This window comes from Pseudorca crassidens, chromosome 12, assembly GCF_039906515.1.
Source record: "Pseudorca crassidens isolate mPseCra1 chromosome 12, mPseCra1.hap1, whole genome shotgun sequence".
Lineage (NCBI taxonomy): Eukaryota > Metazoa > Chordata > Mammalia > Artiodactyla > Delphinidae > Pseudorca > Pseudorca crassidens.
In genome coordinates, this window is record NC_090307.1 from 48,060,886 (window position 1) to 48,086,676 (window position 25,791).

Below are 25,791 nucleotides of genomic sequence, written 5' to 3' on the forward strand. Positions count from 1 at the left end.
CCCCTGTTTTGTAAGGTTGCTGTGAGCATTAGATGAGATATCCACGCATCTACAAAAGACCTGTTTGGCGATTGTATTCATTTCAGTGCTTCCTGTCTGCTTTAGGAACATGTTACTTTTGTTATTCCTGGACTGAATATTAAGAGGGGAAATTAATAATAAATTAATAGGGAGAAATACATACTTGAATAATTTTATGGAACCTGTATTTAAGAAAACACATTATAGGGGCTTCCCTGGTGGCGCAGTGGTTGAGAGTCCGCCTGCCAATGCAGGGGACACGGGTTCGTGCCCCGGTCCAGGAAGATCCCACATGCCGCGGAGTGGCTGGGCCCGTGAGCCATGGCCGCTGAGCCTGCGCGTCCGGAGCCTGTGCTCCGCAACAGGAGAGGCCACAGCAGTGAGAGGCCCACGTACCGCAAAAAAAAAAAAAAAAAGAAAGAAAGAAAAAGAAAACACATTATAGAATAATAATAACATGTTATTTTGTGGGTCCATTTTGTCTTGGGGAAGAAGACTTCAGAAAAGTTTCAGTTGTTTAAAAATATGAAAATCTCATAAAGTAATACAGGACGCCCATGGCTGTTTAATATTGGTAGCCAGCATTTGTTAGGCCACAACAGTGAGAGGCCCGCGTACCGCAAAAAAAAAATAGAAGAGATGACAGTTTTCCTCTAGTCTGTAGATTTCATTGCCCTCTGAGAGTTCACCTAGAAAACCACACACCGCCCTAACCCTACCACCCACAGGATGGAATGTGACCCTTGTTTGTCTCTGGCCTGCTGCCCCCTCCGAGCTCTGTTCCCATCTACCTCTTGGGGTTGGATCCCCACCATGGCTCCCCTCTGTAGCGGGAAGGCTGGAGGTAAAAAGGCCCCTTAACCCCTAACCTGTCACTGGGACACAGATTTAGAACACATTGGTCCAACTTATATGGCGAACTTGGGACTTCCCTTTGTTTGTTTTAGTTAGCTAAAAGTTAACTAGAAGCGCTTGCTCTGTGCCAGGGCCAGTATAAATGCCTGGATGGTTGCAGCTGGCAAGTAGCAAAATATCACCCTGTGTCCCAAACTCGATGGCTGTTGGAGGCCCAAGTTCTTACTTCTCAGAGAGTCCTAGCGATTTTCTCTTTCTCACTTTGAAATACGTAGAGCAGGCAGGGTATACAGGGAATGATATACTTTGCACCCACGTGTCTGTGCACACCTTCACATTTTACCCTGTTTGCTTTAGATTCTTTTAGAAAGAAATGAATTATGACAAATAAAATCAAAGCTGCCTGTAGGATTCTTCCTGATGCTTTTCCTGACTCACCTTCCCCTGGGGTAGCGACTCTCCTAAATTTGGTGCTTATCGCTACTTTGTATATTTTTATATTCTTACTACATATGTATGTTGTACATTAGCCTTTGAATTCATACCTTATATATAAAAACAGTCATCAATCATGCTTTGGATTTTTGGGTTTTGTTTGCACGATTTAGACTGCAGTGCACCTTGTTGCCAGTCTGAATGTGGAATGTCGTATGAATAGATTTCTGAACTTACTAAAGATAATAGTCGTTCCTAGGTTGATTTATAATTAAATTTCTTTTTCAACCTTACTTGAAAGTTAAAGAAACTGAGTATTTGTTTTGAGATGGAACCTCGTGGATAGATGTAGCTCCAGTTCTTCCACTTTAATGCTTTTTTTTGACTAAGTGAAAATTTATTGGTCCATTTCTCCTATTGATGGGCGTTTAGGTAGTTTCTAGGTCCTGCAGTTACAACCATGCTGCAGTGAACATTGCTGCACACGTTGACTGGGGCACCCATGGGAGAGTTTCCCAGGGAATATACCTGCCATGTAGGATATGTCTACTTTTACCTTTACTAGGAGTTTCCGAATTGCACTCTAAGGTGATACCTGTGTAAGGGGGTTGATTGCTCTGTATCCTTGACTCGAGACAATCTTCTCTTGCCCTTAACAGACTTAATATTGTTTGCTAATTTGTTGGGTCTGACCTAATATCTCACTGTTGCTCCAAATACGGTTTTGAGATTAGATACTGTGTGAGATGTAACAAAGTCCAAATGTCCTTTTCTCTTGATTTTCTCGGATCTGAAAAGAATCCTTTAAATACTAGATTAGTCTGGATCCTTGCAACTTCAGTATTTGCAGTACTTCCCATGCATCATCCAGGAAGTCCTGTAGTTGTGAAGCTGTGCTGTATGGCTTCATTCAGACAACTGTTTTGAGGTCTCCCTATTTCTGGGGCCTCCCTTTCTCCTTCGTCCCAATTTCTTGTTCTCCTCCCCAGTGCAGACTTCTCCTAAGGCTGGTCCTGGAGCTTTTAAAATCCCTCCTTCAGGCAGCTTCTGTCCACTCTCTTCCTCCTGTATTTGGATCCCCATCAGGGCCGGGTAAAGATTTTTATAATTAACGTAAATGCTGCATGAGTTCTACTGAGGCTTAATCATCCTGTGATGATGTCAGTAGGAAGTAGGGAAATTAACTTGGGGTGGGGACGGTGGCGGCAGGTGGATAGCACTTGGCATGACGGAGATTTCAGCCCACTGGGAAGTTAGCTGTGTATGTGATGAGACAGAAGAAAACGGCAAGAGATAGTGACTTTCTCATTTTTAAGTATAAAAAGGAAACATAATTATATTAATTTTTATTTACATTTTTAATGTGTTCTTGCCCTTGATCAAATTAGAGAAAGATACACTTTTTTTTTTTAACTGAAGTATAGTTGACTTACAATGTTGTGTTAGTTTCAGGTGTACAGCAAAGTGATCAGTTTTATTTTTATATATATATATATATATATATATATATATATATTCTTTTTCAGATTCTTTTCCCTTATAGGTTATTAGAAGATATTGAATATAGTTCCCTGTGCCATACAGTAGGTCCTTGTTTTTTTATCTATTTTATATATAGTAGTGTGTATCTGTTAATCCCAAATTCCTAATTTATCCTTCCCCTGCATTTCCCCTTTGGTAACCATAAGTTTGTTTCCTATCTGTGTCTGTGAGTCTAGAGAAATATATACTTTCGATTGGCTGGTTTTACTTGGTATGAGACACTCTATATCCTTCAGTAAATATATTGCAATTTTGCTTTTTAATTCAAGGGTATATTGAAACAAACTTCATAGAGGATTAGACAAGAATATAGAAATCAATATACTCAAACGTACACATGTTTCTTGCGAAGTTAAGTTAGTGAAGGTGATTTGTGGAGGCTCAAAACTCTCGGGCTGTCCCCACACCTCCTGCTTCACTTGAGAGTTTTTCATTCACAATGACCATTTTGATGGAAATGTTCAGTCCTTAGAAGAACCTGGAATGTGCATTATTTAGATTTTACTGGACAAGTGGGATTTGTTTCTTCTACCCTAGTTATCAAAAAGATTAACCCTTTGACCTCTACACTCTAATCGCAACCACTCTGAAAACAAAGGGGTTATTTGTACAAACTAGTGGGAAAAGCAAGGCTTTATGCCAAGTGGGATGTTTCTCGGTTGAAGGAGGTGGCAATCACCGCGCACATTTTTTTTCTTGTGTTGCAGGCGTCTGTGGAGGCTTCTGGTGAGATCGCATTATGCAAGACTGGATTTCCTGAAGATGTTTACAGTGCAGTCTTGTCCCAGGATGTGCTCGAAGGACAGCCTCTTCTCAATGGTAGGATCTCAAAAGATACATTTGTACACACAGCGTCTGTGCTCTTGAAAGACTGTTCCATGCTGCAGTTAAAAAAGTCTCTAAATGATCTCTACTGTACAATAAGTATGAATTTTTCACTGTCCCTATAATGAAGCTGTAGGGACTTTATTTTAGGATTACAGAAGAGCTCACGAATCTCTTATGTACGTAACTGGAAGGCTCCCGATCTCTTGAAAACGTCAGAGAGCTTTCATTTTTCATTTACAGTGGAAACCATCACACAATTAATTTTTACAATTTTCTGCCTACATTTTACTTATGTTGAAAAATCATATTTACCAAATATCTGATTCTACTGCTTTTAAAAATTATTTACAGCTATCATCTACTTAGTATTTTGAATCAAAGAAATGGCTATAATATTATCTCTGCTGAGACATGTCAAACTTTAATATTTAGCAAAATTATAATGAACAGATTTAGCAGGTAAAGAAAGTCTCAAGACAGGAGCATGAAATCCATATTTTTATTATGCCATTGTTTATAGAAATTACTAGATAGCTGCTTTAGTTGTAATATATGTGAGTTTCCAATATAGACTCATCTTCTATCTAAATATGGATCAAAGTCATCACAGTTATCATATGAAATCTCTTGCCAATAAGTCTAGATTAAATCTGAAATAAAACTTGAAATCAAAAGCAAACTTCAAAGTCCCTTCTGTTACCTCTAATTGAAAGCAAATAAAATTTTGGGTAGTAATATTTTCATGGACTTATTTATCATTACTCAAAATGTCATTGAAATAGGAAAGCAAGAAGAATTGATTAAGAAGTTGTATTTAGGTTCTAATTTCCCACAAATCGTGCATCTCTCTGAGCCTGTTTTAGACAGTCGCTTTTAGAAAATCTGAGCGACCTCAACTAATTAATTTACACGGGACTCTACCACACAGCCTTAATTGAAGTGTCTCTGTAGCTCTGACAAACCTTAGTGGTACCATACTTAAGAATACCATAGACAGAGGACTTTGAAATGTAAATGGACCCTACTAAGCATCTGTGGTACAGGTCATCTTTTATTTTAATTTCTGTTCTGATTGTGATTTGCTTACACCTATGTGATCTTTCTGAAGTTGATTTCTTATTTAAAGACATCCTCCCGTCCCTGCCTCATCACGTGGTATTTTAATGAGTAAATGTTAAATCAGTCTGTCTCAATGCTGAATTGCTATCTCATCTAGTGGTTAATGGTTGATGCGATAGAGGTTTAATGCAAATCAAAGTGTGTAGATTTTTTTTATTTAATACAAGTTTCAGAGTTCTGCACATTTGTCATTTTCTTTAAATCTATAAATTATTATGTGGCATCCTAGGACCTATGTGACCTTAAATATTATTTGAATGCTGAAAAAATATATTGATATGATTCTAAAGAATAATTCAGGCAGAGCAAAAATGTCAGTGGAATTTGTTGCATTTTATTTTTGAGATACATTTTTAAATGGATAATTCCTTCTCCTACTTTCTCCTTCTAAAAGCTTGTTGAAATTTGCTGGTTACAAATGAACACACGGTCTGTCTCTAGAAGCCATTGATTTAAGGTGAAATACATTGGCATGCTGAATAGTTTTGAAAATGAAAGCCTGTTTTTTAGTTACTAGATAATGCTGGTGACAGTAGAAACCAGACACAGCTGATTGCCAGTGTCATTTTAGTATAACCTAGAAACTTGGAACTTCGCTGGACTTGTAAATATAAAAGATTGAAAATCCTTCTGACTTTGTGCTCTAGCCATCTCTGAGGGGAGTGTGTATGGCAGTCTTTGGTAGAATTTCTGCGCTTTCCGTATGCCCAGTTATTACCATTTTTATCTTTTAGCCTTTCTGATAAAACTGTTTCTCTTCTGACACACCATTATTTTTTTTCTTTATCATTCATAGAATATGTTAAAGAACACCAGCATCTCAATGTGTGAAACGTAAAGTTCATAGTATTGATTCCTAGAAAAAACGGGTTTTTTGGAAGGAGGAGGGCTTTTGTGAAACATCAACATTCCTTTTTACAAGAGTGTTGTCACCGGTTATATTTATTTGGGAGAATTGTTACTTAGAAGAATTCTAGTTATTTATTATTTTTTTTTACCTTTTCTGTCTTTTTGGAGCTTTTAGTGAGATGATAATCCAAAGTTGGGTGTGTCCAGTGAACCCAAATAAATACCATACCATAATTATATTCACGAATTCTACATTCTGCACTAAGTCCATTCACCATGTATATTCTAAAGCTGAGAGGAATCTATTGCAAGACCAACCAGAGTGATCACTTTTGCCATGGTTTTATGATTTACAGTGTTCAAGGAAAGAAGTAATTGTGCATAAGAAATATGCAACAGTTTTCCAAGGCATTTGCCTCATGGCAGGTTCTACCATATTAAGGTTGACATTAGAGTCTAAAAACCTGTTGAAGTCCTGACTCCTAACTCTTGATGCTTCCTTTAATTTCCCACTGATGACATTTGGGGAAAGGAGGACAGTAGTCCAACCGTATGTCTAGGATGGTTTCATAGTGTACGTTCCTGGTGCACTAGACTTTGTACAAAAGTTTAACATTTGGGTGTATAAGTGCCATGCAAGCTGATTCTTTTTCAAACAGTGAAGTCACAATCTTTGTGAAGGTGCTTGAAAAACATCAAGCATTGGCTAGAGAGAGACAGCGTTATAGTCATGTTAGAAAAGCGGGCTCTAGTCTAAAGAGCGTCCTCTTCTCCCATCCTCCCCTTCTATTTTCTGCCATTGTAATGAATTTCATAGAAAGACTGGACCCAATGAGCTAGTGCTATCCCTCCAATTTCTCTTACGGTTTTCATCAGAGAGTTTTTGGTAAAGTCATAAAGAGGGCAAATGTATTTTGTGATAAACCTTCACATTTCACATTATATCATGTTGAATATTTCCACTCTTTTGAAAAGAGGTCAGTACTTCAAAAAAATGGTTATCTAGGCCTCTCTCTGTTCCATTTTGTTAGCAAAACCAGATTTTACTTAACTGTGCCTCTATTTTTGCACTTACAGGTGGTTTCCAGTTTTTCTCTTACATATTGTGCTGCCGTGGAGATTCTTTTTTAGCGAACTCTGATTTTTCTTTAGGGATATTTTCTTTGGGGATTTGTGTTCGAAAGTAAAATTACTAGGTCAAAGGGAATGGAGAGCGTATATACTTTTTTGGTGCATTTTTGTAGAACTCTTCTTTTCAGGGCTGAAGGTCTGTTAGTTCTTTTCTCCATCCTCATTACCATTGAATTTTACAATGTTTTTTATTTTCCTACTTCCCCTCAGGTGAAAAACATTCCTTTGTTATCGTGTGGTATTCTCTGCTTGCCTTTTGTAAATTAGGATCAATTTTAATATGTTTAGGTCGTCATTTTTACGTTGCATTTTTCTATTCTGTTTTAAAAGCATTTCTTGCCAACCCCCTCATTTTACAGGTAAGCACATTGGAGCTCAGAGACATAATAGGCTTTTCCCATGACTGTACAGTTCTTTAGATTGTTAACTATAGATCCGGAATTAGAACGCAGGTTTCTGATACCTAATTTAGTGATGATGATGACGATGATGATGATAAAAAGCCATTATACAATAACACAGGAAAGAGTGAGAGCTAGCCTACCTGTCCATGTGTCTCGTGACAAGTTTATCTCAGAGTTGGTCTTCTTTATTTCCCACTTACCACCATGGTTTGTGTGTTACTAGACGCATTTGGGAATTGGTGACGCTAAGGCAAACAAACCCCCCTATGATTAAAAAATATCTCTCAGTGATTGTCACCATGAGTATTTTGTGCATACCTGTTTACAAGCAGAAACATTTACGGCTTTAGAAAATAATAGTTAGTCTTAAATATTTCACTTACACTCCACTGAACTAGAAAAAAATCTCTTGTGGGAGCACATTACTTGAAATAAAATAACTGCAATCATAAATTTTCATTCTGTCACCAGCAGTGTGTCTGACACTAGGAAATAACAACCATGCTGCAGTATCAGCAGAGAGCATCTAAGCCGTTTTTCGGCTGGATGTGAAGAGTAATTTTCCTGTGTGTTTTACATTGGTGGTCCGCATGCTTAGACATCTCGCTAAGTAAACTCCTCCAACTCTGGTCAACATAAATAGCAACCTGCAATTACCAAGAAGCTCTTCAGTAATGCATTCAGACTCACCAACTCTGGGCAGCCCATGATGATTATTTTCAACTAGATGGAATTTGATTTAGATTAGTTTACTTACTGATTGAGGCTCGCCCGCATTAACATGCTGAGAGGAAGCTGTCATACGGTATCTTTAGATACCAGTACTGAAATTTTTTTATTATCTAGCAGGACTATACAACTGCACTACTTTTTTAGTAATATAAGTGCTTGTGTATGTTACGCATTACTGAATTGGAAAGCCATCTATATTTTAAGCAGTTCTGCTGTGTTCCAGGCTTGTATGAATATGTTAGGAAACCTTGGCTTTTGTTTCAATTACTGTGGTTTTTTTACATTTTGATAAATCTTTTTTTTGTTGTTATTGAATGTGTAAATGTTTTAAGATATTTAAAAGGTAGGTTTCTAAGCATCTTGTTTATACCGTTGGGCAGCCCTTTACACTTTACTGATTCCCAGTTGATTGTGGGAAAAGGTGTTAAGGACTGAGATCGTTCTCTTGGATATTGATGATAGGCTCTTAGGAGTTACAAATGAAATAAAGATTCTCAGGGATGGAGAACTTTTTTTTTAATACCTCGTGGCATTTATTTTTTAAAGAACTATTAAGGATGTAATAAGATCAACATAAGAACTAAGAAATTTCATCCTTGTTTTCATCGTAATCATTTAGACTTTATTTAAGACTTGGGGGCTTCCCTGGTGTCGCAGTTGTTGAGAGTCCGCCTGCCGATGCAGGGGACACGGGTTCGTGCCCCGGTCTGGGAAGATCCCACGTGCCACGGAGCGGCTGGGCCCGTGAGCCATGGCCGCTGAACCTGTGCGTCCGGAGCCTGTGCTCTGCAATGGGAGAGGACACAACAGTGAGAGGCCCGCATACCGCAAAAAAAAAAAAAAAAAAAAGACTTGGAATTTTTTATATCCCTTTCAATGTGATATATTTTAGGTCCAGGTTTCTTAATGCAATGCTGCAAACCAAGATAAGCCAGTTTGGTTGGTCTCTCTCTCTTTTTTTTTTTTTAAAGTCCTTTTGCAGTTATACATAGCCTTCAGTAATTTGGAGTAGCTGAGGTCTGCCGTCTCACAAACTACCAGCCAGATCTGTGATAAAGAAAGTAAGTCACACCTCACCTGTGCAAACGTATCGGCAAGCAGGCACTGAACGGTTTAAAAATCTGTCCTCCTAAGATCAGGGAGCCCCTCTCGGTCTGTCCATTTAGCCTGTCTAGTAAGCATCTGGTGGAGAGTAGAAAATAAACACAATAAATAAGTAAAATTTACTTTATGCTAGATGCTATGGTGAAAAATAATGCAGAGAAGGGAAATAGGGAGAATGTGTGGTTTTGTTGTTTAAATAGGATGGTCGGGGAGGTGTCATTGCATAGGAGACATCTGAATAAGAATTGATGTTGCACATGGTCCAAGAGCTATAGATAACTGGGAGAGGAACATTTGAAATAACAGCAAACAGCACGTGCAAAGGCCCTGAGGCAGGATTGTGCCTGAAATGTTGAAGGGGCAGCAAAGAGCCTCCATGTGACAAGACATGGAGAGCGGAAGGGGCAGAGTAGTAGGGGGTGAAGTCAGATGAGGCTGGAGCAGTGGCGGGCCACGTTGTGTGGGGTCCTGTAGACCACCGTGAGGACGTAGGCTTTAACTACTAGGAGGTAGATATGAGGGGAAGAAGAGACAAAGTAGGAGGCTAGTGATAATCTAGGTGAGAGAAGACAGTGGCTTGAACCAACGTAGTAGTTGTAGAGGTAAGAAAAGGGGGTGGATTCTGAATAGTAAAAAAATAATCTATTGAAGTGAAATTTACATAACATAAAATTAACCGTTTAAAAGTGAACCATTCAATGGTATTTAGTGCCTTTCGGTGTTTTGTAAGCACCGCCTCTATCTAGTTCCAAATCATTTTTACCACTTCTAGGTAAAACTCCTTATCCATTAAGCATTTTCTCCCCATCCTCTTCAGTTCCACAGATCTTTTGTGTCTGGCTTCTTTCACTTTAGCATGTTTTGGAGGTTCATCCAGATTGTAGCACGTATCAGTACTTCATTCTGTCTTACGACTGATGGTATTCCATTGTACGTATGTATATGTGTATATAGTTTACAGCTTGTTTACCCATCATTAATTGATGGACATTTGGGATCTTATCACCTTTTGGCTATTGTGAATAGCGCTGGTTTGAACATGGGTATACATATACTTTTTTGAGTACCTTTTTTCAGTTCTTTTGGGTATATACCTGGGAATGGAATTAAGAGGTCGTATGGTAATTCTGTGTTTAACTTTTTGAGGAACTGACAAGCTCTTCTCCACAGCAGCTGAATCATTGTGCATTCCCACCAGCACTATGCAAGGGTTCCAATTGTTCGGCATTCTCACTAAAACTTGTTGTTTTCTGTTTATTTTGATAGTAACCATCCTAGTGAGTGTGAAGTGGTACCTCTTTGTGGTTGTGATTTGCATTTCCCGAAAGACTAATAATGTTGAGAATCTTCTCATGTGTATCATTGGTATATCTTCTTTAAAGAAAGGTCCTTTGCCCATTTTTTAATTGTTTGGTTTTCATTTTTGAGTTGTAAAAGTTTTTATGTATTCTGGATACTAGACCCTTATCAGATAGATGATTTGTAAGTATTTCTCCCATTCTCTAGGCTGTCTTTTCATTTCCTTGATAACGTTCTTTTATGCAAAAAGTTTCTAACTTTGACGAGGTGCAACTTACCTGTTTTTCCTCTTATTGCTCTTGCTTTTGGTGTCACCTCTAAGAATCCATTGTAAGATCCAAGGTCATAAAGATTTATTCCTGTGTTTTCTTCTAAGATTTTTATGGTTTTAGCTCTTCTATTTAGATCACTGACCCATTTTGAGTTCATTTTTGTATGTAGTGTGAGATAGATGTCCAACTTTGTTCTCGGAATATGTTTTGGCAGTAGAGCTGACAGGATTTGATGGATTGGTTGTGAGAAAAGAGGGGTCAAGGATGACTCCGTGATATTTGGTCTGAACCCTGGGTAGGACATTAGTCACTGTGATGGGAACGATCAGGAACTTGGTTTGAGTGTGTGGAGATGAATATCAAAGATAGGTAAGAAGACATTGAGTTGTGGGTTTGGGGTTTAGTGGAGTGGGCTGGGCTCTAGAGTGGGGCGTCCTAAGTGTATGAAGGAAAGCCATGACCCAGGGTGAAATCATAAGAGGATTTTCACAAAGTGTGAGGAGGAGAAAACCAAAGAGAGAAAGAAATGGTTTCGTATGGTGCCTTTGAGCACTGCAGGGTTAGGAAGTCAGGATTAAGAGGTGGTATGGAGATAAACAACAAGGTCCTACTGCATAGCACAGGGAACTATATTCAATATTCTATGACAAACCATACTGGAAAAGAATATGAAAAAGAATGTATATAGAGAGGTACATATATGTATAACTGAATCACTTTGCTGTACAGTAGAAATTAACACAACAGCAGGTTCCCACTAGCTATCTGTTTTACACATGGTAGTGTATTTATGTCAAACCTAATCTTCCAATTCATCCCACCCTCCCCTTGCCCCCTGTGTCCACCCGTCCATTCTCTATGTCTGCGTTTCTATTCCTGCCCTGAAGATAGGTTCATCTTGCTCTTTGATGACCTAGATGGGTGGGATGGGGTGGGGAGGGAGGTCCAAGAGGGAGGGGACATAAGTATACATATAGCTGATTCACTTCATTGTACAGCGGAAACTAACACAACATTGTAAAGCAATTATACTCCAATAAAAAAATTTAAAAATAAGTTTACATTGTAAATCAACTCTACTTCAATAAAATAAAATTTTAAAAAACCTCAAAAGATTGGTTTTATGCCTTTATCAACATGATAATGGGCATTTCCTCTAAAATTTAGATAGTTTTTGACTAGGGTCTCAAATATTTGGGATATATGGCTATTAAAATTTTATGCAGGAGCTTTTTCATCCCTTTACAGTTATGATTTCTTATTTTAAAGATATGACTGGGGCTTCCCTGGGGGCTCAGTGGTTCAGAGTCCGCCTGCCGATGCAGGGGACGTGGGTTCATGCCCCGGTCCGGGAAGATCCCACATGCCGCGGAGCAGCTGGGCCCGTGAGCCATGACCGCTGAGCCTGCGCATCCGGAGCCTGTGCTCCACAACAGTGAGAGGCCTGCGTACCACAGGAAAAAAAAAAAAAAAGGTATGACTCAAAAGGAAAAAAAGAGGAGGAATGGAGACCAAGAAAGAGTGACCAGAGAGTTAGGGGAAAAATCAGTAGGATGTGGTGTCCTCAAAGGCATGGTGGTAGCTGGACGTCTCTGACTCAGGTGTATTCCACAGTCAGGTGGAGGAAGGAAGCTGGCTACAGATTGAGTTTTCCTTTAGAAGGAAGGAGAGAAATTGGGTGGAGGTTGGAGAGGGAAGCAGGGTCAACCAAGGATGTTGGGCTTTTTGTTTTTTTATTTAAGTAAAGTTGAATTACAATGTGTTAATTGCTGCTGTACAGCAAAGTGACTCAGTTATACATATATACATTCTTTTTCATATTCTTTTCCATTATGGTTTATCACAGGATATTGATTATAGTTCCCTGAGCTTTACAGTAGGACCTTGTTGTTTATCCATCCTATATGTAATCGTTTGCATCTGCTAATACCAAACTTCCACTCCTGCCCTCTCCCACCCAAGGATGTTTTTTTGTTTGTTTTTTAAATTGAATTGTATACTTTATTTATTTATTTTTAAATTTATTTATTCTTTATTTTTGGCTGTTTTTGGGGTCTTTGTTGCTGCATGCGGGCTTTCTCTAGTTGTGGCGAGCAGGGGCTACTCTTCGTTGTGGTGCGTGGGCTTCTCATTGTGGTGGCTTCTCTCGTTGCAGAGCATGGGCTCTAGGCACTCGGGCTTCAGTAGTTGTGGCACATGGGCTCAGTAGTTGTGGCTCGTGGGTTCTAGAGCACAGGCTCAGTAGTTGTGGTGCACGGGCTTAGTTGCTCCGCGGCATGTGGGATCTTCCCGGACCAGGGCTCGTACCCGTGTCCCCTGCATTGGCAGGCGGATTCTTAACCACTGTGCCCCCAGGGAAGTCCCAAGGATAGTTTTTAAGGATGGGAGTAACATGTTTGCATGTTGATGGCAAAGACTCCAGTAGGGAGGGAAAGTGATGGTGCAGAAGAGAGGAGACAATTACCAGGGCAATATCATGGAGTGGACTAAAAAATGAAATCATGTGGGACTTAGAAATCTGTACTTATGATGAGCTCCACGGATGTTCTTTTGTACCTGTCTTTGGGCACCACTCTAGCCCATTTTGTTGACTTACTCCTAAAAGGGTTTTAAAGTCCTTCCTTTCAGCTTGATGATTTTATGTCAGCAGAAGGTTTGCTGTACAGAAATGGCAGCTAGGATAAAAATGAAACCCTTGTGGTGTTCAATGATGTAAACAGTGTTTTCATCGTTGTAGCATCCCTGACAGATGGTTATCCAGTTTCTGCAAGAATACCACTGCTCCCCCCTCCCCCCACAGGAGGAGGAGATCACTCCTTTCCAGAATCTGCTCCGTCGTTGGAGAGCTCTTACTGTTAAAAAGTGATTTCTGAAAAAGTTTAACTGAAGCATATGTTCCTAAAGATTTTACCCACTGGTGCCTGTTTCGTCATTTAGCACCGCACGGAGAAGCGAGTGTGTTCTCTTATGCTCTGAGGTAATTCATTTCATCAGTTTTTGTTCAATGAGTATTTTTGATCATTCATCACATGTCAGGTCCTTTTCAAGGAACAGGGCAATGCTGGTCCACAAGATAGGCAAAATCCTTGCAGTGGAAACTTACACTGAGAGATCCTTCAAATACCTGAGCATAATCACCTTGGCTCCTTAAATCTCTGCTGCAGGCTGAACATCAAACCGTTTCTTCCGTGGTGTTTGAACATTCTGGTTTACTCTTTCCTTTCAAACAGAGGAAACTGAGCTTCGCTCCAGGACTGAACGCATACCTGCTGTGTCCTGCCTGTGCTGCCAAGGTGTCCTTCTTGCCTTCGATGTGGATGCCACGCTAGTGCAGCCCAAGGTGGACTTAGCTTTGTTCACTGCTGCATCCTTCTGTTGGCTCCTGTTAAGACTGTGGTTAACGAACACTCATGGGTGTTTTTCAGATGAACTGCTTACCATCTTGCACTTAAAAAAAATGATTTTTGAACTCGATCTGCTTACTGTCTTGCACTTTAAAAAAGTGATTTTTGAACTCAAATGTTAAACCTATACGTAGATTTTTTTTTTTTTTTCAAAAAGGCCCTTCAACACCATCTGGAGACCCCAACTGGCAACCTAGACACATAGAAGCCCCAGGAATCAATGCCAGTATTTCTTTTAAATCTTCATTTGAACGAAGGGGCATATGATAACATCTGTACGTTTAAGATGACATAAGATGCCGAATTGGTGGAGTAAAGCATACACACACACACACAACACACACACACTCACACACTCTTTAAATTGCTAAATGACCAAAAAGTGGTGGATGAGTTTCAGCCTATAGCAACTTCGAGACACATGTTAAGATTCTATTTGAATTCATGGTTTATGGTTTTCTTAAAATAGGATTTCTCCATGTCAGGCAGTGGAGAAAAGGCCCATGGCAGATATGTGTAGGTATAAATAAGAGGGGATTTAGATCACCCCAGTTACTACTGTTTGACGTTCCTCCTGCAAAATGAATTTCCTTCGTCTTAACGGAAAATAAAAATCATCTATTTTCAAGAATGCACCTATCTTATTAAAGCACATCTATCGGTGTTACGAAGTCTCCATTTCATCTTGAGGACTTCTACCTCAGTAGATGGTTATCCCCTAAGTTGACGGAACATAGAACAGAGATGAACCTTTTATTGCCTTTGGAGATGTGAGCACTGGTTTTTTTTGGTGTTTGGGGTTCTTTTTTTTTTTGGCCTTCAGTAACTTTGTGTTTTGAACCCTGTCTCTGCAGGATTCTAAAGTTTGCTTTTTTAATTGTTCCTCATTGAATCTTTTATAGTGCACCCTAGTAGGGGTTTGCTCACTTTCAAGGGGAAAGTCACTGATACCTCATTCTATTATTTTTCTTTCTTCAATGTGGACTAGTTTCCTTTTGTGGATGTTTTAGCTTTCTGTGATTTTGGGGGGAAAAATGTCTTCTAGGTTTGTTTTTTTCCCCCAAAGGGAATCATCATCGTACGCTGTTGTTTCAAGAGTGAAGTTGCGAATGCCAACCACTGTTGAAGACGTGTGTCTCTGCACTGGCACGTGCCTTCTCTGAGCCTCACTGTAGCAGCCAGTCAGCCTTTGTGATGGTGCACCGTTTCTCCTCTGTGTAAGGTTTCCAGTCTATGAGGAGGTATCCCTGTAACATACAAATCCATCAAATTTTATTTGCACTGCCTTGTAATGACTGTTACATGGCTCTGCACTCTTCACATGCTTTTATTCTTTCGAGTGTAACTTTTGTTTGTAGTGTCTGTATTAAAAAAGTACAGGAACTTACTCTTCCAGAGTTCTCTTAACTTACTTTTTTTTTAACCAACATGATTGGTTTTTAGACATTCCAGTTTTTACCGATGAAATCCAAGTGATTCTAATAAAGGTGGTCTTCCGCCTGACTTACACAGTTGGCCCTTAGTGTGTATTTACATGACAGAAACCCAGGTTAGATCGATCTTTAGAGGTGTTATACTTTGAAGATTGTACATTACCTCTTCTCGAGTGCTTTTTTCTGAAGAAGCCTACTTTCTTCTCTTTGTTTGGACAGCTTTGGATCATCTAAGATAGATATTGATGAAACCTTTGTTCCTGTTTACAATCCAAACATATCTGTGTCCACTATTATTATATTTTTGTTCTTTTTAAACATCTGAATATTTATTTTACCAGATGAGGAGACTATTAAGTTCTAAAAAAGTGCTAATAAATCGAAACTAAGATTCTTCACTTACCTGGTAGAAAAAGAGTTACATCAAAGGAAATGGCCCATAAATTCTAATTCCTAGGGTTGAAATCTCCTCTTTCCTGGCCCCTTCATTCACTTGCTGATGTCGTGGTCTAACCCAGGGCATTTCTGTCGGAGGGGAAGCACCCGATAGACTACATTTGATTTTCCTCTGACATCAACTGGCTTTCCGGAAGTTCTCCTTTCCTGTTAGCCCTTGACTTTATTGAGCCGTTTGTTGAAGGGCATTTTCAAACCCTACAAACAAGGGCTAGTTCATTATTACTTTTGTCTTTTATTTCAGAATTTCACTTTAAATTAAGTGTCCTCAGATTAAGGTATTACGAATTTAACAAAATGTTGATTTGGAAATTCTCAGAGCCTGGGGAGTATTTGTGTTCCCAACATTTATTCAACAAATATTTGTTTTTTCTTCTGGGTAAGGAAGTCACTCTGCATTGCTTTGGAAAATGCCAGTGCCCAGCTCACATTTATTACTTGTGGTAGCGGGGAAAATAGTCCCAATTTGTGGTAATTATTTAAATTATAAATGTTTCTTTGGAGCATTTCTGTGTGGTTTTAAAGGGCAAAAATAATGGGCCACCTTAATCAAATGCTCGGTGAAAAAATTCGACAGAGCTGAATATTTGTTCTCCTAATTCCTTTGTGAAATTAAACCCTGCAGATTTTCACATTATGCATATATGTAATTATTCCTTCAGTTCAGTCACTTTGATTCGCTGTAGCATCTTTTGTTGACTTGTCATCTCTTCTGTCGTTGTAGAAGACATTTATTAAAGCATCTTGTTGCATTTATATTGTAGGAACATGTTCCCTTATGAGGTAATCTCACACTAACTACTCAAATTGATAAAGCCCCAGTATGGTATTGTCACTTTACTAATGATTAGCAAATTAGTAGATAGCGTGAATTCTCAATCCCTATTAGTGCCACATTCTCAGAAGTTCAGTAGTTTTATATTTAAATTGCTAATTTAATTGCTTAACCTATTTTATATTTTATATCTCAGAAGTTCAGTAGTTTTATATTTAAATTGCTAATTTAATTGCTTAACCCTAATTGCTTAACCTATCTCAAATAATAATCATAATTTATTATTTTCCAAGCAACCATTTAAATAAACTAAGCAGTTAAGAGCAGAATGCATCCTTTGTTTTGCTGATTATTGATGTATAATGTCTGGTGGTTGCAGCATGCACATTTGGGCAATGCTACGTTGAAATTTGTAAGAATCGCCTTACCTTCCACATTCAGATTGGTTATTTATAAGTGTATTATATTTGCATAGCATCTTATACTTCTTGAGAAATTTCATAAATGTTATTTTGGCTGCCCCAAACTCTGAGGGACAGCTAGGATGGGGCCCGGGGGTGCGGAGAGGGGAACATTTCTATGCTCACGTGATGAAAGTGAGGTGATTCACTTGGAATCATGAGTATTAAGTGGCTGGATGTGGTCTGGATATTGTCTTCTGATCTCTGTCCCTTGTACAGAGTCCTTCCCCTCCAGCTCATGAGAGATCCCTTTCTGAGCAGCCTTTCTGCTGCTCAGAAAGGCTGCTTCGCGTGGGACATTTTGTGCCCCTTCGACGCTCTCACCCCCCACGTGCCAGTACTCACTCGCTTGTCTGGGGTTTTAAAATCTGTGTTGCCAGACAAGGTGCAAGTTCATTTTCTCATCCGTTCTTTTATAAGAATGACCACAAAACCTTGCTCAGTTCCCTAGTGAGATCATCTGAGTCCTTCTCAGTCATTTGGTCCAATTGCCCCACCTTTCTGAACTCTAATAGGTTCTCAGCAACTTAGGTTTTAGGTGTTTTAGGGGTTTTTGTCGTTGTTGTTGTTGTTTGCTTATTTGTTTGTTTTCGTGGTGTGTCATCACCGTCTACTCAGCATACTCTACGCCCTGAATGTTTTCTACTTAAGAAATAGAAATTCATTTCTATGGAAGATGATAGAAGACACAGGTAGCCCTCATGAAGCAGCATCTTGGTTTTGCCAGGTACAGCTTGTTGGGCACAGATAGAGAGATGAATCCTCTTGTTTGCCCAGAATACTTGTTGTTAATTGAAGGTCTAGCATATGAGAGCTCTAGACAGCAACAGAAGACTGTGTATAAACAAGAGATTTCATGGTCCAATAATGATAATAGATTTTTTATTTATCAAGTGACTGTATGTTCCAGGTCCTTATAGAAGTTAAGTTTCATCTTTACCTGTGTTTCCATGTAAGGAAATTCAGATGTAAACAGTTTTAAAGTGACTTCCCTGAGGTATACCATTAGCAAGTGGTGGAACTGGGGGTTGAGTCTGGGTCTGTGGGATGTCTACTCCTGTGCTCTTCCTGATGGACTGTGCTGCCTCCACAGGGTGTGCTGAAAAGTCAGGTCAGTGAGGGACCAGACCCAGCAGGGATGAGGTATTGGGGGAGGTGATTGAGCAGCACTTTGGAGAGGGGCAGTTTGGGTACATAAGGAGGTGACATAGAATAAGGGGTGTGTGTCTGAGATCAGACGGACATGGGAGGATGATTTTTATTGGAGAACACACCCCCAAAATGTGGACTGATGGGACAAAGTCTTAAAGATCCTTGAGTTCCAGAGTGAGGGATTGAGTTGGCTGTTGAGGTGGGAGTCACCCAGAGATGGGAAGGAGAATTAGGTAATTATGGATTCTGGAGAGGACCATATGGATGAAGCTGACTTTAAAAGCTATAAACAGTATGTGCATAATGATTTGTGGTGAATCAGTGGCATGGTGGACATCATGGCAGCCTTCGCTGAGATTCATTCCTCAATTACTGTGCAGTTCTTAGCTTTAGGAGAAGTTTAATCCTCCTCCAGTTTTAGGGAAGAGGCATCACAGCCTTATTCCGAGGACCGCAGAGGAAACCTTTGGACCAGTGATGTCAAGTTTGGGGAAATTTTACTCCTCCTCCACCTGCAGGGGCAGGAGAAACTGGTTTGCAGGGTTATGGCCAGGAAGGGGAAGTATCAAGACAGAGGTAAGAAAGGTGCTGCTTTGATCAGGGGTCTGTGCTTTTCTGCTGAGGGCTTGAGATGGTGGTCAGCTCTATGTGGTGGGACATGTCACTTATTTACCCATTATCCTCAGGGCCTCACACAATACCTCCCAAATCCTGGCCGTAGCTCTAGCTGATAGATTAAATGAGTGTGAACAAAAGTTTGGAGATTTACGAGAAATAGGAAATGAGGTCAAGGAGAGTATCATCTGTTGCAGGGAATAGTATGGAAATTAAAAGAAAAATGAAGTCTTTAGTAATTTTGAAAGATGTAAATGGGATGCTAGCTTGTGAATTGATGAAAAGTATTTGGGTAAAAGGAAATTTTGACTAAGCTGAAGGGTCTCACTGTTTTAGGACACAAAAAACTGCTTTGGGAACAATTTCTTCTCTACTGTATCCTTATTTTTTTCTCTCTCTCTCTCTAAATGGACCTTTTTTTTTTTTCCTAAATCTCTTCCAAAATATTTTGATTTTCTTACAAGAATATATTGTAAGATAGAAAAGTGCAGGAAGAAAAATTAAGGGTTTTTCTAGGTCAGATCTTAATAGAAAATCACCATAGCAGTGATTGATGTGCTATGTGAAGATTCTATCAAAGTATTCCTGTAACTTGCCTAGAAGAGAAGTAAGGGATTGTCATTAAAAATCCTCAGGGTGCTTGCATAGGAACCTTGCTATGGTCATAGGGACCTTGCTATGGTCGTCTTCACCCTATGGCCTCTGTTCTTACAAAGTAAGGATGCAAATGTCATTCAGAGGGTTGGATTTTTAAAAATTGAAAGGAAATTCACTATCCAAGAAATTTTTTCCTTTGGTTTCTGTCTGAGTCCTTTTGGGCTGCTGTAACAGAGTACTGTAGACTTACACACAACAGAAATTTATTTCTCACTGCTCTGGAGGCTGGGAAGTCCAAGATCTAGACTCTGGCTGATACACTGAGGGCCTGCTTCCTGGTTCACAGACAGCTGTCTTCTCATGGGGTCCTCACATGGTGAAAAGGGCAGGGGAGCTCACTGTTATTTGTTTTTTTTCCATAAGGACACTAATCCCATCATGGGGGCTCCACCCTCATAACCTGATCACCTCCAAAAGTCCCACCTCCAAATGCCATCATATCAGGGAATAGGTTTCAACATATGAATTTTGGGGGAGCCACAAATATTCAGTCTATAGCAAGTTCCTAGCATAAAATTTAGTATTTACTAAACATAAGTTTTAGTATTTTTGAAAAAGAAAAGATATACAATTCTAGATTTGTGAAAAGGACAGAAGAGACTTGAAAGGAAATCATCACTTTCAAACACTGTAGAACTTAGAATAGCGTAGTTGAGCTTTTGTGTGTAGTTATATGGTATCTGTGGGTCCAAAATGACATTTGCTTTCTCAGATTTTTGGAACTATTTTTTTGGTTTTATGTCTGGTTAGCTGAGGACATGGTGTAAAGAGATGTTTTTAAAAATAAAGATTCCATTGAATAGATGAGTATGTGGGCTCAGATATGTGCCTGATTCTAAATTTTTAATTAACTCTTAAAGGGGGTTCATCAAAATTGGGGATTACTGAAGCCTCAGCCTCCCATGGAAATTTAATCCTTTCACTCTTCTCAAGTGCTTTAAAGAGGGCTATTGCCCTCACAGTGGAACTCCACTTTGGAAAGTCTTGGCAGAATTACAGCTCTCAGGGCCCCAATGGAGGCCTCCAACATAATTTTAGACTTTAGTCCCTGGAGACGGAGCCCAAATCTTCTCCTGCAGGGCTCGCTGGAAGAGGCCTGCTCAGCTGCTGTGATGCTCTCTGTTTTCTCAGGACTTTTGCCAATTAATTCTGCCATACAGACCCCAGCTTGGTGTCATTACTTCGCAGATGCCCTGTGTCGGGTGGGTGTATACCCGTGTCTTTTAGGGCACTAGTTTTCAAATTGCTATGACTGGGAGATGTCAGAAATACATTTTATGATCCTGTATATATGTATTTCACAAGACAGTACACTTACCCTTGACTGTGATGTACTCCATTTTCCATTCCATTCCAAATTATACTAATAATCTGTTGTTATCTGTACTTTGAAAAGCAGTGTATTCGCCCTGCTTTCTAGCGTGGAAGGAGTACTCAGCCCCAGAGTCTCCAGAGGGTTTCTGTCTGTTCTCCAGCAGAAGTGGCCCTCCGATGACCTGCCATGACTTCCCCATGCCCACAGTCACTCTATTAGTGCTAATGCCATTCCAAAGTGGTCATAATGCTTCTAACTAGTATTTATTTATTGAACACTGTGTGCTAGATATGAAAGGTTTTTTTGTGTGTTTGAATTACCACCCATTTGCTTTACAATCATCTGTTAGGTGTGAGCGCTGTGATTGTATGTCTATTTTACAAATGAAAAGAGAGGTTCCTTATTCTGTGAAGGATGTAGCAGAGAAGGGACACTATGCTTAAAGCTGAATTATTCCAAAAGTATGGCTTTTTAACCTAATAACACCTCTCTTATGTAGTTCTAGATTTCCTAAAAATAGGTAAGAAAGTTATATAAATTATGACTGATGACATATAGAGTCGTCATTCTTTTTTCTTATATTTATTTTATTAAAAAAATTTTGGAGGGGGCTGCATCAGGTCTTAGTTGTGGCACGTGGGACCTTCGTTGAGGCATGTGAGATCTTTCGTTGCGGCACGGGCTCCTCCTTGTGGCATGCAGGCTGCTCTCTAGCTGCGGCGTGTGGGGTCCAGACGCGTGGGCTCTGTAGTTTGCGGCACACAGGCTCTAGTTGAGGCGGGTGAACTCAATAGTTGTGGCGCGCGGGCTTAGTAACCCTGTGGCATGTGGGATCTTAGTTCCCCGACCAGGGATTGAACCCACGTCCCCTGCATTGGAAGGTGGATTCTTTACCACTGGAGCACCAGGGAAGTCCTTCCTCATTCATTTTCTGTAAGTTAATAAATTTTATTTTCCAAGTTTGGGCCAGGACTAGAGTCTCACTGGTATTCATCTGATTTGCAAATCATAAGCTGAACTTTCATTAAAAACAAGAAAGTTTTGATAGTTTATCTTTGGTTTATGTTTACCAAAGGAATCAAGGCCATCTTCTTTCACATATTTTTTGATAATTAAAGCATATTTACTTAAATCATGGATAGATTTTTATACACAGGTAGTTATGTTTTGTTTGTGAGTTTAAAATGTTTACAGCTGTAATTTTAAAATATTAAAGTGATGGAAGCAAATTCGTTTTCAGAGAAAAATAACTTAGCCTTAGGAATGTGTCAACTTTGGACTTGATGTTTTAAAAGGCAAATTACAATTTTCAGTGGAGTAGCTAATAAACAGATCACACAAAGGCAATTCTAAGTTCTGTTTGTGTATAGAAGGGGCAAAAATCCCATAATATATGATGCCTAATTGTTTTGAGTTGGCTAGGATACCAACTGAACCCTAGGGTCCTGAACCTGTTTATGAAGGTCTAATGTTATTAGAGGTTATGAGTGTGCCCTGTCCATTGTTGGCTGCATCTGAAATTAGTCTACAAATTTACTTTCAAATATAAGCAAAACAGCAATTCAGATAGGCTTTGGCTTACACTGGTGTATCTGCAAGAACCAAATAAATAGGGTGTGTATTGAACATGTGGTAAAGCTCCTTCTGTTTATTGTGTTTTTGTGTCCTTCTTTGGGAGGTAGCCTCATTAATAACAGGGTTAATGCTAAACCCAGTGTTCAGTGAGTTCCTTAACTCATGCCATTGAAACATATTAGAATAAAACTTTGAATACTGTAGGTTAACTATCAAGGTTCTTTGGAGGGTAGCTAACCATATGAGGAATAAATATACTACATCTGATATTTTGGGTACACACTTATTGTTTCATACACACAGAGTTCTTGATGAATAATTTAGGAAATTACATAAGTGATAAGGTTATAAAACTTATAATTTTAAAAGTTTTTCAGCACCTATTAATTAGTTTTAATTTTACATTTGATTACAGAAAAACCAAATGAAAAACTGACAAGGAATTTCATGATAACATTGTTAAAGTACATCAAAAGTGTGATAACGAGTTATCATGAACTCCTCGTACCTGTTCATGGCCTACTGACCACACTGTTTCACCGTTTCCTTTAGTCACATGTCCTGGGAACATCAGCAGTGTCCCAGGATGGCAGCCAACTCGTCATTGGTCACTTCTTTATCATTTCATTCATTAACTCAAATATTTGTCACTGTGCTTGCTTTTTTTTTTTTGCGGTACGCGGGCCTCTCACTGTTGTGGCCTCTCCCGTTGCGGAGCACAGGCTCCGGACGCGCAGGCTCAGCAGCCATGGCTCAAGGGCCCAGGCCCTCCGTGGTATGTGGGATCTTCCCTGCATCAGCAGGCGGACTCTCAACCACTGCGCCACCAGGGAAGCCCATCACTGCGCATATTTTTAAGGTTACAAGTTAATAGGTAATAATTCGGCTTTGCAAAATATTTGACCACCGTCACCTTTGGCCAGCGATACCATGCCCTTTGATGGCTAAGCACATAGAGCTTCACAATCTGTTAACCATACAGTTTGCTGAGTTCATGTGTTTATATGAAATGAAAGAGGAAATGACACACGTTTTTGTTCCTTTATGAAAGAATTTTCTAATTAAGTTCGTACTGAAACACAAGCCTTGAAGGTCTTGTATACATTAGGGCAACTCTGCTTCCAACCATAAAAAACCCCACTTTTTTTAGACCTAATTATATATGTTTTTAGACCTAATTATATATAACCCCACTTTTTTTAGACCTAATTATAAATATATATATATATGTTTTTTTTTTTTTGGCATGGCTTAAATTACTGTATTGTAGTCAACCTTAGTGCTCTGCTTTTTTAAAAGATTATTTTCCTTATTAAAAAGTGGAATCAGCATCATTTTAATAACATTAAATAAAATCTTACATGCGTGTGAATAGGTAAATTGGTTTGACCATTGCTCACTAAAAAGTATCTTTCCTTCACCTCAGGGCCTTGTACTGATGGCTGCTTCCAGATTCTAGATAGGGCTCGAAGAACCTGTCCCTCCAGCTACCGGAATTTGAATTGGCTATTATTAGGGGGAAACTTATAAATTTCCAAGCCACTCAAACTTTGAATCCATCAGCCAAATCCAGAGCTGCTGCCATGGGAACCGGGGGGAAAGCCCTACAGATTTTCATCTTATTTCTTCTGTATCAGCTTGGTGGATTGGATGACTTGACAGTCATTCTTTTTCTCTACAGAAGAAGATGATTTAATAAGTAACACAATGTTTATCTTTTTTTATAATAAAAATTCCTCTCCAAGTTATATTCCATACTGCTGCTGGAATTCTGTATACAGAATGGGTACTGTGTCTGTCGCCTGCCTAATGGGTCTACATGGGCCAGCAGTGCTGTGAGGACAAAGTCTAGCTGCCTGGTGTACCATGCAAGGCCTTCACCTGCAGGATCTGGCCCTGAAACTCGCCTCTGCAGTTACTTCGCCCCACGGCCCTTGTGGTCATTCTGGGCCCCGTCATAGGGAACTATTATTGATGCGTCCTGGTTGCAGATTGGATCACGTTGCCATATCTTTGCAGGTGCTGATCTGTCTCTCCAGAACCTACTAGCCCCCTCCGTCCACCTTGCAACTCTAGGAAGTTGGAAGTCACTTTTCCATGCTAGCTTTGCAGTTCTGCCAGACTGGCCTGTGTCTTTTTTTTTTTTTTTTTTTTTTTTTTGGCGGTACGCGGCCTTCTCACTGTTGTGGCCTCGGAGCACAGGCTCCGGACGCGCAGGCTCAGCGGCCATGGCTCACGGGCCTAGCCGCTCCGCGGCATGTGGGATCTTCCCGGACCGGGGCATGAACGCTGTCCCCTGCATCGGCAGGCGGACTCTCAACCACTGCGCCACCAGGGAAGCCCGGCCTGTGTCTTATTCACATATTTATCTCCTGTGCCAAGCACAGCACACTCAGTACTATCTGAAATCAATGATGGATTTCACTCACTCATTCTCTTTATTCAGGAGATTAGAAAATTGGAGCGATTTACCCAATATTAAAATTTTTTTCAAAGGTAATTATTTGTAGACGAGAGATTAGAAGCCCTCTGTGTTTTATATTTATGTACGTGTTAGGGGCTTAGATGTGTTGTTTAGCTTAATTATCTTATCAACCAGTGGGGTAAATTTTATATATATTTGAAAGGGATTGAGTAAACAGATTCGGAAAAGCTAAAGAGTTTGCACAAGCACCTAGCTAGTATTTGAAAGATTCCATATTTTATCAAAAGGCTACATGCCATCTCTCTAAGGCTAGCGTATGTATACACTGTTCTGGACTTTAAAGAAATGATTCATTTTGATTTTTAAAAGTTTATTATGTAGTCATATTATCTCCCCCTATTATTCTGTTTAAGTTTTATCTCATATATCCACTTGAGGACAGTGTATAATTAAGCAAACAGTCATGGATATCATGGTCCATTTTTCTCTGAATGATAGCAGTCTTCAAAATAAAAAAAAACCAATTGTACAGTTTTAAAAGCATAGCATCTGGATATTTCCTCTAGAATAACAATGTATGACCTTTTAACAATCTCATTTTATTAAACGTTTCCCTGTTTTTCTTTAAATGTGAACCCTTGTGCTGTCGGTCTGAGCAGTTCTAAGTGTTTAAACAGTGCAGTTAACTGTAGACTTCATCTCTTTTCCTGTAAAAATACTCTACTTAAGGTAAATTTTCATGTTTTTCATTTTCCATACTATTTTCAGTTCAACTTAAGGAGAATGTTGACACCATCTTGCATATTTTCTATACTCCCAAATATTTCTGAAATGGTAAACATATGCATTTTGTAATCAGGATCTGTGAGTTGTAGGTCATAAACTGTATCTGAGATGTAGCCCCTTCACCTTCCTTCAAATACTGAAGATAA

At 39.4% G+C, this 25,791-nt stretch overlaps 1 protein-coding gene across 1 annotated transcript in view; it reads left to right on the top strand.

Moving 5' to 3' along the window:
• Positions 1–25,791, top strand: part of CDH2 (cadherin 2) — a 213,274-nt gene that overhangs the window by 26,671 nt on the left and 160,812 nt on the right. The window contains exon 2 of the mRNA XM_067699411.1: positions 3,561–3,672. Within this exon, the coding sequence (XP_067555512.1) occupies positions 3,561–3,672 (112 nt within the window). The remainder of the gene's footprint in view (positions 1–3,560; positions 3,673–25,791) is intronic.